Source organism: Aotus nancymaae, unplaced genomic scaffold (genome assembly GCF_030222135.1).
Source record: "Aotus nancymaae isolate 86718 unplaced genomic scaffold, 86718_ANA_hifiasm-v0.15.2.pri h1tg000141l, whole genome shotgun sequence".
Lineage (NCBI taxonomy): Eukaryota > Metazoa > Chordata > Mammalia > Primates > Aotidae > Aotus > Aotus nancymaae.
In genome coordinates this window covers 2,523,254-2,538,487 of record NW_026988556.1, presented here as the reverse complement: position 1 = coordinate 2,538,487, position 15,234 = coordinate 2,523,254, and the positions used below count along the sequence as shown (strand labels likewise).

Genomic DNA, 15,234 nt, shown 5'->3' with positions numbered 1-15,234 from the left:
TTGCTTGGGGAGATGGAAGTTGCAGTGAGCCAAGAGCACACCACTGCACTCCAGCCTGGGCAACAGAGTGAGACTCTATCTCAAACGAAAAAAAAGAAGAAGAAAGTAAGACAGCTGTCCTAGAAAATACCTCCTCTTGGTGCAGTGCGCTGTGCTAAGGTAGATCAGGAAAGCCATCTTGCAGGTCTCTGGCTATATCCCTCCACCTGGATGTGGAGTCAGTGAGAACCCCCAGACTAGAGCAGCTCTCAGTCCCTTCCAAACCCAGGCCAGAGGTGAATGTACTCTTAGGGTACCAGCAAGAGTCAACTCTCCAGTTATTTGCTGAGGGCCAGCCTTGGGGGACAGTGACAGAACTGATTAGCAGCCACACCTGGGTATCGGGACCTCCTCCAAACCCCAATGTCTCCTGTCTCAGCAGAGCAGCAATTCCAAGAAAGAAAAGGATGCCTTGGAGGACAAGAAGAGAAAGCCCATCCTCAAATACGTTGGGAAGCCCAAAAGCTCTTCTCAAAGCAGTGAGTATTTGGGGAGCAACAGCCTTGGGCATTCCTTGGGCAGGGACCTCAGCCCTTTTATGTAACGGTATGTTGGCAGAGGGCCTTCCAGTGTTTCTGGGAGCCACAGGCTCGAACTGAGACCACAGCCACTTTCTCCCCTTGCCAAATCCAGTGCAGGATCTCTGGGGTTCAGGTAGATGTTTCCAAGCCAAGGAAGCTGTGCCGGTCCCTGGGTCTTAGTCTAGGAACCCAGAACAGTTGTAGTTAGCAAACAGCCATGTGAGAAACATCTCCCCCTGGCAAGGATCGCCCTGTGGACAGTAAATGCCCCCTTCACCTTCATCCAAGGGCCTATCATATTTCCCAGCACACAGGACTGCAGGAGTACAGATGCAGGCGGGGAATGGTTGAGTCACTATTAGTAGAACTAGTCAGTTTGGGGGCAAGTTTGGGACCCAGAGTTTCCTCTAATGCCATCAATAATCAATAACCTAAAACTCAAGTGATCCTGCCATTGATCTCTTCCCAGCACGGAGAAACTTGTCTGGAAATTGTTGTTGGTCCCTCCCAGTCATTACCTTAAACCCCCCAGCATCAGTGGGAATCTGTGAAGGGCAGTGGGGTGGGCCAGCTGCCCTTTCTGAAACTGCTGCATTGCAGGAGAGGGAAAGGGATTCTTCGAGATCGGCCTTGATTTTTGCCACCACCTTTTCATTTTCTGGCTTGATGTAACTTGTATTTTGATTCTTAAAACATTGACGTGACTTTTAATGGTTTACTTCTGTTTTGGTTTTTCTTTTAGCATTTCATATTCCCTTGTCCCTGTGGAAGGTAAAAGGACCATTTTCTTTGGGTTTGTCTTTGCATTAGCATTGAGTTTCCATCTCCCAAATCCTGTCTTTTCTGTTCCTCTTCCCTCCCTTTCTTTCTCCTCTCCATTTCTCTTATGCATTGCTCTTTGTTGCTAAAGCTGCTGTGTGCTGCAAATGGGGAGTTGGGGAGGGCACCACCCTCATGCCAGGTACCAGACCTTGTCTCCTAACCCAGAGTTTCAGGGGGCAGTGCCTCTTCTTCTGCAGGGACAGCTCCTTCTGGTAGTTGTGAGCAAGGCTAGACTTCTGGTTCCTCTGGCAGTTTTTTCACAGCTGGAGGCCTTTTCTCTATTATTCAGTCACATCTCCATGGATGAGCATTCCAAAAATCCAGAGTTCTATATAAATGAGAGGAATCCTTACACATTGAAGGGTCTTGCAGTGAAGCAGAGCACCTCAGATTTTGTTTTAAATTTTTTTTGGAGTCGTATTCTCACTCTTGTTGCCCAGGCTGGAGTGCAGTGCTGTGATCTCACCTCACTGCAAACTCCACCTCCCAGGTTCAAGGGATTCTCGTGTCTCAGCTTCCCGAGTTGCTGGGACTACAGGCATGTGCCACCACGCCCAGCTAATTTTTGTATTTTTAGTAGAGGCGGGGTTTCACCATATTGGCCAGGCTGGTCTCGAACTCCTGACCTCAAGTGATCTGCCCACCTTGGCCTCCCAGAGTGCTGGGATTACAGGTGCAAGCTACCATGCCCAGCCAGTGCCTCAGATTTTTGTTTTTAGTTAAAATAATAATAAAAATTCTCATTTTTGAAAGTGGTTTTTTTTTTTTTTAAAGTAAAGTAGGAGTCTCTGACAATTTTTTCTCCTGGGTATTTTTGTTCCTATCATCTATTTAAGCCCTTCAGTGTAGCACCTCCATCTCTCTTGACTTTTAACTACCAGTACCGCGTAACCACGGCAGTGAAGAAAGAATGACCCTTAATGTATTTTAAAGGACCTAATATCTTCCAGAATCTATGTATTTAAAACATTAATGTGATACATATTAACGCACGAGAAGCTTAGCGCCTACAGTGAAGTGTTCCAGAACGCACCAAGTTCATTTCCTGTTAATAAGGTCCATGTGCATGCAATTGATTCACACTCTCTAGGCTCTACAGTAAATAGAGAGAGAGGGAGGCACCCACAGTGAAGTGTCCCAGAACAGAGCAAGTTCATTTCCTGTTAATAAGGACCATGTACATGCAATTGATTCACACTCTCTAGGCTCTACAGTAAATGGAGAGAGAGAGAGAGAGGGAGGGAGCAATGGGACGCAATCAGGAAATTATTCTGTTACTACAATTTATTTTATGTAAAAGTGACAATGAAAAATATTCAAAATTATTTTAAAAGTTACTAAACTCTTTGACTCTATGCCATTTTAAGCAGTAAAAATAAGGAATTAATGAAAAAAAGTTTATAAAACAATGGGGAAAAAAGAATGGCCTTGAAATCCAGTCCTCAGTTTTGTTTTTTTGGTTTTTTTTTTTTTTTTTTTTTTTTGGTTTTTTGTTTTTTTTGAGACAGGGTCTTGCCCTGTCACCCAGGCTGGAGTGCAATGGTGTAATCATAGCTTACTACAGCCTTGAACTCCTCAGCTCAAGTAGTCCTCCCACCTCAGCCTTCCAAGCAGCTGGGACCACAGGCGTATATCACCACACCTGACTAATTTACTTTTGTAGAGACAGGGTCTCACTCACTATATTGCCCAGCCTGGTCTCAAACTTCTGGGCTCAAGTGATCCTCCTGCCTTGGCCTCCCAAAATGCTGGGATTGTAGGCATGAGGCACCATGTGCCTAATAACTTCGCTCTTTTTAAAAATGCATTTCCTTCTACCTGTTTTTCCTGTTACTCTGGGTCATTCGGTTATACCAGATCTCAGGGCTACACCTGTTTCTTGCCACAGGTCAGGTATAACTCTATCTAGAGCACAACTGGGTGTTTTCCAAGTGGCCCATGGGAAAGGGAAGAGGGGACTCAGCCTCTTGGCTTTCCATTATAGGATGTTCCCAGACTCCCACATCACCACCCAGCCAAGGCGGCTCAGGGCTGTGTCTGCTCAGCTGACCCTGGCATCTGCATGGCTTCAAGGCCCAGGTGCACATTCAGGCTGGCACAGGCGAATCTGCTCTTAATCTCCAAAACAAGAGTGATGTTAGTAGCCCTTGTTCCTATAATATGCACACACAGCCACTTACACAGTTTTAGAAAAATATTCCCTAGCCACTTGCCTAAAGGCTGTGGAGCTGTAGACTTTGAAAACAGCAGCTAAATGTTTTTGTTTTTTTTTCTGTTCTCTCTGACTTAGAAATTTTCTTATGAAAGTCAGATTTTGAGACAGATTTGTAAGATTGTATATTTATAAGTTTGCCCATGTCTTCAGATGTCAGAATCTCTGAAGTCATCGGCAGAACTCTTAGTATGGTTAGGATCAAGGCCCAGACCCTGAGCTGTTGATATTGCCTCCTCATTTCCACTCATCCTTCCCGCTGGTCTCAGGCAGCCAGCATCTCTAGCCCACCCCTGTTCTAGCATCGCTGGGCTGGGCTGAGAACTGAGCTAGTTGACTTGAAGGTGAATTCCTTATCTCTCTTCCCTCCTGCCGAGAGCCATGGAACAATGGGTCTGATTTCTCCAGGGGCTCTAGATGGCACTACCTGTGCCTTTTCACTCTCTCTTCTGCCCTGTCTGTCTGAACAAGAACAGCTCTCTTCTGCCTTAGCTTTGAAAGGGGGCTGGAGTTTGAATGCCAGTGAAATCTTTCCTCTGTTCCTCCTAGGTCATCTCTCATGGTACTAGAGAGTCTGATTCTGTAGTGATGGAGGCCAGAGAAGGGCAGAAAGGACAGGAAGGAGAGACAGAGAGAAACAGAAATAATGAACTCTAAAATTCATTTAAATTTGAGAAACGCCTGATATATTTTGGCAACATGGTCAAATTACATGTAGATGTGCTTTGGTCTTCCTGGCTATTTTTTTAAACTGTATGTGGCTCTTAGGAAAAACCTAATCGTGACTTTCAAGCAGAAGCATTATTGTAATAATATGAGAGCCAAAAGAACATTTATGGAAAATAGACTTCCAAACCCTCTCATTTTGCACATGAGGAAAGAATAGACCCAGAAAGGTAGCATGACTGCCCAGGGCCACACGGCGAATTCATAGGAGAGCCGGGACCAGGGCGCATCTCCTGACTCTTGGTCTGGTGCTGTTCTCAACCACGCTTGCTCATTGCTCTGTCTGCTGGGATCTGGGGGAGTCAGGGCCTGAGAAGCGATCCCTGAACAGCAAGCCTAGCATCCTTCATTTCCTTTTTGCTTCTAGTCAAACCAGGCAGTGTGAGGAACATCATTCAGCACTTTGAGAACATTCAGCAGCATGACGCCCCAGAACCTGGGACCCGGCGACACTTGATTGGAAGCTTTCCCGAGGAACTGCTGGAGAGTGACAGGTAGCAGTGGCTGGATGGGACTTGCCAGCTGCTCAAAGAGTAGAGCCTGGGCGGGGCTGATGCTAGGGTTTCATTCCAGCTACCTTACCCATCTCCACTAGCCTCTAAGCTCCCTGTACAGAACTTCCTCCCCTGCCCCAGTATCTTCAGGAGACACATTGTTTGCTGGTGAGCAGGCCAGTAGGAGAGCAAGGATATCCCCGACTTCCAGCCCAAGAACGACACGCTTTTAAAATTCCCTTTGGATTTACCACCTGACGACTCAGTAGCCTTCATCTAAGATCCAGTTAGATATTGTAAAGCAGTTAATCAGGAAACCCTAAGTGACAAGGATAAGGAAGACTATAGTGGGGGCAAGAGGAAATCCTGAGAAATAAAGACCCAGCAGGCAAAAGAAAGTCGTTTCCTGTCTGTATGTGAAAAAGAGAGCCAGAGATGAGGTTCTGCTGGGTACTTTAACGACCAGGGATGTAACTATAGGCATTATGTCCACCTCAGCAAAGAGAGGCCAAGTGGATTGATGATAAATGAATTGTTTTTTCCTTTTAAGAAGGAAAAAGGGATTGAGATACTGGCATCTCTCATATTCTCCTTCCTGGTCAGGTTCTAACTAGAGTCCTTATCTGGCATGAAAACATATTCTTGGACTTCCTTGCTCTTGACTGTAGCATGACAACAATCAAGTCATGTCTAAAATTCTACAGCCAACACTTAAAATCAAATGGCTGTAGTCAGAAGTATTCATGCAAATTATTTAAGTCACCCTCAAGGTATAGTCATATGGTCTTATAGGGGGGAATAATGCTTGTGTACACTCAAACCTGAGAGCCATTGAGGTGGAGTACAGGCAGGCATGAAAGCAAGTCAGCACGTAGTAGTCTGGATATTCAAGCCATTTTGCCTTTGATTTTTTTTTTTTTTTTTTTTTGAGACAGGGTCTTGCTCTGTTACCTAGGCTGGAGTACAGTGGTGCAGTTATAGCTCACTGCAGCTTCAAACCCCTGGGCTCAAGAGATCCTCCCATCTCAGCCTCCTGAGTAACTAGGGATACAGGCATGCACCTGGCTAATTTGTGTTTTTTTTAGACAGTCTTAAGTTGCCCAGATTGGTCTCAAACTCCCGACCACAGCAGTCTTCCTGCCTCAGCCTCCCAAAGTGCTAGGATTATAGGCATGAGCCACTGCACTTGGCCTATTGTGCCTTTGAAACAACTAATTGCCAGGCCAGGCACAGTGACTCACACCTGTAATCCCAGCACTTTGGGAGGCCGAGGTGGGTGGATCACTTGAGGTCAGGAGTTCAAGACCAGCCTGGCCAACATGGTGAAACCCCGTCTCTACTAAAACTACAAAAAAATTAGCCAGGCATGGTGGCAACTGCCTATAATCCTAGCTACTCGGGAGGCTGAGGCAAGAGAATCGCTTAAACCCAAGAGATGGAGGTTGCAGTGAGCCGAGATTGCACCACTGCACTTCAGCCTGGGTAACAGAGCAAGACTCCATTAAAAAAAAAAAAAAAAAAAGAAATAACTGATCATCAAACCGTGAGTCGAGCTTTCCTGCTTGAGTGCAGGTTACTCCTTCTGTTTATCTGAAGGCTTTTTTAAGCTTAACACTTATTTAAAGATTTTGTTGAAAAAAAAAAAACAAAGATTTTGTTGTCATGAGAATTGACAGATTTACGGGAGGTAAAGGTTAGATTTGTACTAGGGGGAAGATTGAGTTCTAACGTTAATTAATACACAAATTATGTGATTCCTGTGGTAGCGCATGTCATAGATACAGCAAATATTTTAAGATTATAAGACATCAGCCAGGCACGGTGGCTCATGCCTGTAATCCCAGCACTTTGGGAGGCCAAGGCGGGTGGATCACAAGGTCAAGAGATCGAGACCATCCTGGTCAACATGGTGAAACCCCGTCTCTACTAAAAATACAAAAAATTAGCTGGGCATGGTGGCGCATGCCTGTAATCCCAGCTACTCAGGAGGCTGACGCAGGAGAATTGCCTGAACCCAGGAGGCAGAGGTTGTGGTGAGCCGAGATCGCACCATTGCACTCCAGCTTGGTTAACGAGCGAAATTCCGTCTCAAAAAAAAAAAAAAAGATTATAAGACATTAGCATTTTGAGAAAATATCTGAGACCGTTTACAAACTTGTATTCTTGGCATTGTTAGGTAAATCTGCCCTAAGACGTTCACTAGGATCCTAAAGCCACTCCAAGCAGAAGCCTTTGGATTTGATGCTTATAAATTCTTTGGCAATCTCAGAAGAAATAGTATTAGCAGTATGGTGGGTGAGAGCTTGTTGTAGATACTCAGCAAGGTTAAGATTCCCCAGTTCTAGAAGGCAGTATCCTAGGAATTTTGGGCCAAAGCTAGATGATACGCCTCACTTCTTGGTGGGAGCATTACTCTCCTCTGGGTGCTTGAAGGAAGGTGCTTAGCTCTGCAGCTCCAGTGACTCTACTGGGTGTTTGTTGTGGTGGTACAGGGACCCATTAGGATGCTGTGAAAAGGGTTCCGAGTTAGTCTGGGTCGGGATTTTCTAACAGAATTCTGGAGGGTGGATTTAGTAGGGGATCAGTGGGCAATGTGGTTTCTAACCCTGCAGATAAACCCATCTCAGGACCCTAGGAGATGAGCTCCATTTTGGATCATCTGGCAGTTTGGCCACGATGAATGGAGACTGAGACATTTAGCTCCTCATTGCAGCAACTTGCTGTGCTGTTAAGAGCTCTGCAGACATTTCCAGGCCTCCTGTGGTCCTAGAAGCAGAGCAGGATGTAGATTACTGATAATATCAGAAAAGAACCAGCCCAGCAGGGCCATGGCATGGGGGTGGGGGACCATCCTGGGGCAGTTAGGGGTCAGAGATGCCAGCTGTCTTGGGCTGATGCATGGCAGGACCCGACACCGCAACACCCAGTCGTCAGCATCTCATCAAACCCCAGAGACACTCAGTGGCCAAGCACAGCCGGCCAAGGAGCGGGTCCTGCCCATCAGTAAAAAGGCCCCTTTAAGCACAAGCCTGTCTGCTCCTGAGAGGTAATGGAATCTTAGAAAGGGTACTGTTAAGAATGGAACTCATCCTCATCACAACTGGAGGGCTAGGAATCCAGCAGCAGACAGAATTTTCTGACAGGCAGCACTTTCTGACAGGCAGCAGATAGAATTTTCTGATAGAAATTTCTGACAGTTGTGGAATATCCTAAAATGAGCTGCCAATATAGTGACTCTGCTTTCCTCTTATGACCTTGTAAAAGAGGTCCGCCTCAAGCAGAGTTGAAGGTGGGAGCTGACTCGTTCCAAAGCAAGGGCAACGTGGACTGGCCACTGGACGGCCCCAGGGGCAGGAAGCTTGGACTCTGTGGTCTCTGATGAGGGACAATGATGTCCACCACCTTCCTGACAGGACCATGGTTTCCCAGGCCTCTGGACACCCTACAAGTCTGATTTCATTTGCCCCAGGTTTCATCTTCCTGTTAGGATCCCTTCCTAATAGCTCCAGAGGAAGATGACTCTGTTCATCCATCAGGCTAGGCTGGGGAGAGGGAAGGAGTTTGTAGAGCAGCAAAAATGGCCTGTCACTGAGAAGCTTCCACTGCCATCCAGGGGCCTTGGCCATGTTTGGCAGGGAGAACCTGCGGCACGGAGGCACCCCTGAGATGGAGCTGCAGGTAAGAGCTGGCCAGGATGTAAGCATGGCCCACTGGCTTCCCAAGTCCCAAAGTCTCTGTCTCTTCTCCCCAGTTCACGCTCAGAGATTCACCTGGGCTGCTCTGAAAGCCTCAAGGGCCGGAAAGAGATGAAACGGTCTCGAAAGGCAGAGAATGTGCCCCGCTGTCGCTCTCGCAGTGACGTTGACATGGATGCTGCCGCAGAAGCTACTCGCCTGCACCAGTCGGCATCGTCTTCCGTCCCCAGCCTCTCCACCAGGTGGGCAGGGCTACAGTGGCTGCACCCATGGTCATTTTGGGGGGTGGGCAAGGATAGAGGGTTGCTGAGAGTTGACATTCCCTCCACAGGTCTCTTGAGAACCCAACCCCTCCTTTCACTCCCAAAATGGGCCGCAGGTAAGTGATGGGCACGGTGGGGCCTCTGTTTGGTGTCTCCATGTCCCAGCCACACCTAGCTGCTCTCTCACCCGCAAGGGGCTGGTTGGGTGGGTGTCTCCTCTTCTGGGCCCACTGGTTTCCCATGTGCATGAGGCAAGCACGTTGGGCAGGAGAAGGAGGGCCAAACCCTGTGTGTGAGTTCTTCCTCCTGGGTGAAGCTGAGCTGCCTGTTTTCCCCTAGGAGCATTGAGTCCCCCAGCTTGGGGTTCTGCACAGATGCCCTCCTTCCCCACCTCCTAGAGGATGATCTGGGCCTGCTATCTGAGCTGGAGCCAAAGCCTAATGCCCAAAATTGGCAGGATACAGTGGGCAAGGATGTGGTGGCTGGGCTAACCCAGAGGGAGATTGTCCAGCAAGAGGTCATCAATGGTGAGAAGGGCCCCACTGCCCACCGCTCTGCTCACACACGGGAACCACTGCCCGCAGCTCTGCTCACACACGTGGGAACCACTGCCCGCAGCTCTGCTCACACACGTGGGAACCACTGCCCGCAGCTCTGCTCACACACGTGGGAACCACTGCCCGCAGCTCTGCTCACACGTGGGAACCACTGCCCGCAGCTCTGCTCACACGTGGGAATAGGTCCAGAATGCCTGAGGCAAATAGGGTGGGGACCCCTGTGGGCTGGAGCAGCTCCACATTGCCTGTTGCTGTAAGGTCCCCCTCAGTTCTGGCCCTTGGGGTGAGAGAAAAGTTGTATGATCTAAAACCAGCACTTCAATTCCCCCAAAGGTAGAGTGGTGGAGGGGCCAGGGCAGGGACTCTAGATACTTGCTGATCTCTTTTCTCCCTGGATTTCTACCTTCCTTGTCACAACCACCACTCAGAGCTCTTTGTGACTGAAGCTTCCCACCTGCGCACACTTCGTGTCCTGGACCTGATCTTCTACCAGCGAATGAAGAAGGAGAACCTGATGCCCAGGGAGGAGCTGGCCCGACTCTTCCCGAAGCTGCCTGAACTCATAGAGATTCACAGTAAGGAGCCGGTGCCCCTCCAGACTCCTCCTCTGCTGTCCTTCAGCTTCCTGTTCCACTTTGGCCCACCTGCCAGGACCTCCCTGAGTAGATAAACCCCCACCAATCCCTGGTGAGGAAAAGATCTGTGGACAGCCTGAAACCAGCACTGGAGTTCACCCAAAAGTAAAATGGTTTCCAGACCCTCCCCATGGCACTGATGTCAGAGATTCACTTGTTTCTGTCAGAAAGGTTCTGGTAATTGAGCTCAACCCCAGGCATTTCTAGTTGTTCTCTTCTCACCCTAGATTCCTGGTGTAAAGCCATGAAGAAGCTCCGGGAAGAAGGCCCCATCATCAAAGAGATCGGTGACCTCATGCTGGCCCGGGTATAGCTCCAAACTTTTCCCTCTCAGCAAGGAGATTGGGGGAGGCAGGTTCTCATTCCCCAAGGCCAGGGAATTTGGCAAAGGAAGGGATAGGCAGGGGACCGGTCCCAGGCAGGGATGTGATGCCTAGTCCTGTGTCCATTCTGCCTCTTTAGTTCGATGGCCCTGCCCGAGAGGAATTCCAGCAGGTGGCTGCACAGTTCTGTTCCTATCAGTCAATAGCCCTAGAGCTAGTCAGTACCAAGCAGCGCAAGGAGAGCCGATTCCAGCTCTTCATGCAGGTACGTCTCACCCATGCCCCGGCCTTCCTTCATCTCCGTCAGCGTCACCAAGGGTCTCCTGAGCTTCTCTCCTCTGGCCACACCCTCCCTCTCTACAGCGACTCCTTCCATCCTTCCGCACAAGCTCCTAATAAGCACTGACTCACTCTAGACAAAGAGATGGCTGTTTGTTGAAAAGGATCCTGGATTAGCAGTCAGAGGCCTGGCTTATCCACCAGCACCTGTGTGCACGGTGGTGGATCTCAGTTTCCTTGTCTATAGAGTGGCAGCAGTATACCTGCCCTTCTGTTTTGACCGTATCCTTTCCTTGGGTTGGTGTCTCCCTGCCACCACCAACCCTTCTCTACACCTTTAAGGAAGAAGCTGCCACTACCATTTCTGAGTGACCCATCTGGGGTTAGGACCTGTTTCTCATGTTCACACCCATCTTGGCCCAGAGGCCGTAAATCAGCTCCCAGCCACGTTGACATCTCCTCCCCTCTGTGTCTCCTGCTGTCTAGGAGGCTGAGAGCCACCCTCAGTGCCGGCGGCTGCAGCTGAAAGACCTCATCGTCTCCGAGATGCAGCGGCTCACCAAGTACCCACTGCTGCTGGAGAGCATCATCAAGCACACAGAGGGTAGGCCTGGGGAGGGGCTCACACCACAGGTAGCAGGCCTCCTGCCAGACCCTCATTCTGGCACTGCTTTGTGACCTTAGCAAGTCACTGTGCCTTGTGGCCTCTGGTGTCTTCATCCTTGTCCTATTGTGGGGCATGTCAGAGAAGAAAATGATTATAAATGTCCTTTGGAAAATATAAGGTATTCAACAGCGGGAGGAGTAAGGGCCACTATCAGAGGCCCACCTGTTTGGAGCCTTTGTGTAAATCCAGGGAAAGCATCCATCTGGTGCTTGGCACAGGCTGGCACTCAAGGGCACCTGGGTCCCTCTGGTTGAATGGGGCTGGACTTTATCCCCATTCATGCCCCCTACAGTGCACAAAAGACACAGCCTATGTGGTAACCCTAGAGGAGCAGGGGGTGAGACTGAACAAGGGGGTCTAGCCTCAGCTTGTCACTCTCCCTGGGGTCCTGGGCATCTTTTACTACCCCCAAATTTCAGACATTGGGATCAGGACAGAGAAGTGTTAGGAACCCCAGCCTGATTTGAACAGGGTTTCTGGAGGTGTTATCGTGACCATTCCCACAGTCTGTCCCCTGCATCTGTAGAGCTGGCTGTGATAGAGGCAGGAATTCCCAAGAGCTATCAGTGTCTTCAAAGCAGTGGTCTGTCTGAGACCTGGTGATGCTCAGTAAAAGTTACCCTTATCACTTGAGGTCCTCATGTGAGGCAGGAGTGGCTCACCTCTACCCACCCACGCCTGCTGGTTTGAAGCAAGCCAGTTGCCATGGATGCATTCAGGCAGGTAACAGCTGACGCTGTGATAGACTTCTCAGGCAGGAGCCCCAACCATCTCCTCTGTCCTGTTTGGTAGGTGGCACCTCTGAGCATGAGAAGCTCTGCCGGGCCCGGGACCAGTGCCGGGAGATTCTCAAGTATGTGAATGAAGCAGTGAAGCAAACAGAGAACCGCCACCGTTTAGAGGGCTACCAGAAACGCTTGGATGCCACTGCCCTGAAGAGGGCCAGCAACCCCCTGGCAGCAGAGTTCCAGGTAGGAGGCAGAGGCTGCAGCACCGTCAACCCCTCACACTTGTTGCGCACCCTTAGGAGCAGAGCTCTGGCAGGGCTTGGAGAGTCTTAGAGGTAGGAGACACAGACCAGATAGGGTGGCACGATGGAGCCCCAGAAGACACATACCCTGTTACTGTCACCCTGTCCCTAGCTGAACAAGGCAGACAGCCCCACCCAGGAAAGACTAGATCTTGGAACTCAGCCTGAGAGAGCAGGGCACAGGATAGAACTGGAGGCATGGCCAGGAAAAGCAGTGTGTGGTCTTTTTAGGACTGTAGCTGGCACATGGTAGGGGCGGGTGGGAGACCCAAAGTCAGAGCCATCAGTATATCTCCCAGCTGGCACGTGGCACATGACTTCACAGTTACCTTTTTGCTTGTCTTCATCTCCTACGAGAGAGTAAGGGCAAGGACTGTTTCTTATTCACCAATTCCCAGCACCTTAGCACAATGTCTGGCACACAGTAGGTTCTCAAATACTTTAATGAATGAATGAATGAATGAACGAATTTGAATGAATGGTGTCTCCTTAACAGAGCCTGGATCTTACAACCAGAAAAATGATTCATGAAGGGCCCCTGACCTGGAGGATCAGCAAGGATAAGACCTTGGGTATGTGCCAGGGCACTGGGACTGAGCAGGAACCTGCAGTGGGTGGGCCTCCCTGGGCTCTTCTCTGTGTGTTTCCCAAGCATTGAAACATGATTGGAGGTGACATCTTGGGGCATGGGAAAGGAGTAACCAGAAAGAGAAATGGGGTCACCAGACTCCCAGGGCTTGGAGGTGACATCTTGGGACATGGGAAAGGAGTAACCAGAAAGAGAAATGGGGTCACCAGACTCCCAGGGCTTCCTAGAGCCTCCAAGAGCCTGAGGCTCCACATTGTGCTCATGAGGGATGAGTTGGACCAGGGAACGCCTCCCCCCTACCATACTCCTCCAGACCTTCACGTGCTGCTGCTGGAGGACCTCCTAGTGCTGCTGCAGAAAAAGAAGAAGCAGCTACAGCTGAAGTGCCACAGCAAGACTGCCGTGGGCTTCTCAGGCAGCAAGCAGACCTTCAGCCCCGTGCTCAAGCTCAGTGCCATGCTCATCCACTCTGTGACCACAGGTACCTGGGGAGATGGTCCAGGCTGGCTTCGGGCTCGAGGACTGTGATCTCTATTACTTGTGTCCAGCTGGATGAGGCAAGACCAGTCTGGGGCCTTTATAGGACCTACCTGTCCACCTATGTTCCTTTCTTCCTGTCCTGACCCAGCCTAAGCAGGAGGACAGAGTGGGGTAGGATGAGGGTTGAGAGGGACCAAGAGGAAACTAGACAGCCGTGGTCAGCGGTCCTCCAGCACCGAGAAGAAACTAGACAGCCTTGCGCAGGTGTGGTCAGCCGTCCTCCAGCACCAAGAGGAAACTAGACAGCCTTGCGCAGGCATGGTCAGCGGTCCTCCAGCACCGAGAGGAAACTAGACAGCCTTGTGCAGGCGTGGTCAACGGTCCTCCGGCACAGTGCTGGTTTGGTTGGGATGTGCACACCGAGGATGGGGTAAGGGTGTCTGAGCAGGACTAGGAAGAATGGGATTAGGCAGGGTGAGTAGGGCACAGCTTTCTGCTACAAGAGTGACTTGAGCAGAGCTTGGTTCCAAAAGATGTTAGATGTTAGTACCTACGGTACAGAGCTGGGTCCACTGGACAAAGGCATTTCAGTGAGAAGTGCCATGTGTGTGAGAAAGGACTCTGGAGCAAGAGTCAGGCAACCAAATTCTCTGGGCTCATTTCCTTCATCTGTGAGATAGGAGTGATACCTACCCTACCTCTTGGGGGCATCAAAAGGGATGACAGGTATGAAAAAGTTGTATAAACTCCTGGCCAGCTCAGCGGCTCACGCCTGCAAACCCAGCACTTTGGGAGGCCGAGGCAGGCAGATCACTTGAGGTCATGAGTTCAAGACCAGCCTAGCCAACATGGTGAAACCCCATCTCTTCTAAAACAACAAAAATTAACTAGGCGTGGTGGCAGGTGCCTGTAATCCCAGCTACTCCGGAGGCTGAGGCAGGAGAATCACTTGAACCCAGGAGGCGGAGGTTGCAGTGAGCCAAGATCTCACCACTGCACTCCAGCCTGGGCGACAGAGCAAGACTCTGTCTCAAGAAAAAACATTTTGTCAGTCCTAAGCACCATACACACATCAGCCATCACTATTATTAGAGCATGAAAGGAATGGTGGTGGCTGTGAAAGGTGACATTAGGGGTCCTGGAATTTCCTCTGCCCCTTGTGTAAGTGGGTTCCAAGTGGTCCCGATGACCCACCTCTGTCTCACGCTGCACTCTTCATCCTCATTGAGGGTCAGGGCTTTGGGTCCCACTCTGTCACCCTGGCCCAGGCTGCAGTCACACCTGCCGTCCCTAATACAGGCCCTTCTACCTTCCTTTCCTCACGCAGATAAACAGGCCTTCTTCATCATCTGCACCTCCATTCTGGTCCCACCTCAGATCTATGAGCTGGTTGCACTGACGCCATCAGACAAGAACACGTGAGACTTGATTGAGGGGTCATCCATAACTGTGGTCCCCTTGGGACCAGGGTGGTGTGTATGAGGATGGTGGACAGCAAGGCCAGGGCTGGGCCCCAGAGCAGTCCCTGGACAGGGAGTTGGGAAGGGAAGTGGGAGGTAGGACAGAAGAAGAGAAGCTGGGAGGGGTCATAACCCCTGACCTGGTCACCAGGCCCACCTCTGGGAGAATGAGCTCCTGGCGGTCTTCCAGCCACAGCCGCTGCTGCTGCTTCTCTACTTCCTGCCCTACTCCGTTCACCATCAGGCGAATTAGATTCATGCATCCTTCTCAGGCGTTTGCCTCCCACCCAGCCCGTGTTTTCTGACGGCAACCGCCAGAGATGGCGTGGTACAGTGGAAGGAGGCAGGTCGAGTCAACTCGTTTCCCACCTCCAGGGTTTTCATTTGTAAAATGTGGCTAATGCTCCCTGTTAGAGAGTTACTTTAGAGAGAAAACAGAATG

At 50.0% G+C, this 15,234-nt stretch overlaps 1 protein-coding gene across 1 annotated transcript in view; it reads left to right on the top strand.

Annotated features, from left to right (window-relative positions):
- LOC135272888 (rho guanine nucleotide exchange factor 11-like) overlaps window positions 1-15,234 on the top strand; it is a 57,761-nt gene that overhangs the window by 36,452 nt on the left and 6,075 nt on the right. Inside the window, 15 exon segments of the mRNA XM_064371599.1 lie at window positions 422-518; window positions 1,303-1,317; window positions 1,320-1,331; window positions 4,688-4,814; window positions 8,566-8,751; window positions 8,841-8,888; window positions 9,112-9,299; window positions 9,758-9,904; window positions 10,192-10,271; window positions 10,427-10,552; window positions 11,053-11,170; window positions 12,026-12,204; window positions 12,760-12,835; window positions 13,166-13,333; window positions 14,660-14,750. Of these exon segments, the coding sequence (XP_064227669.1) occupies window positions 422-518; window positions 1,303-1,317; window positions 1,320-1,331; window positions 4,688-4,814; window positions 8,566-8,751; window positions 8,841-8,888; window positions 9,112-9,299; window positions 9,758-9,904; window positions 10,192-10,271; window positions 10,427-10,552; window positions 11,053-11,170; window positions 12,026-12,204; window positions 12,760-12,835; window positions 13,166-13,333; window positions 14,660-14,750 (1,658 nt within the window).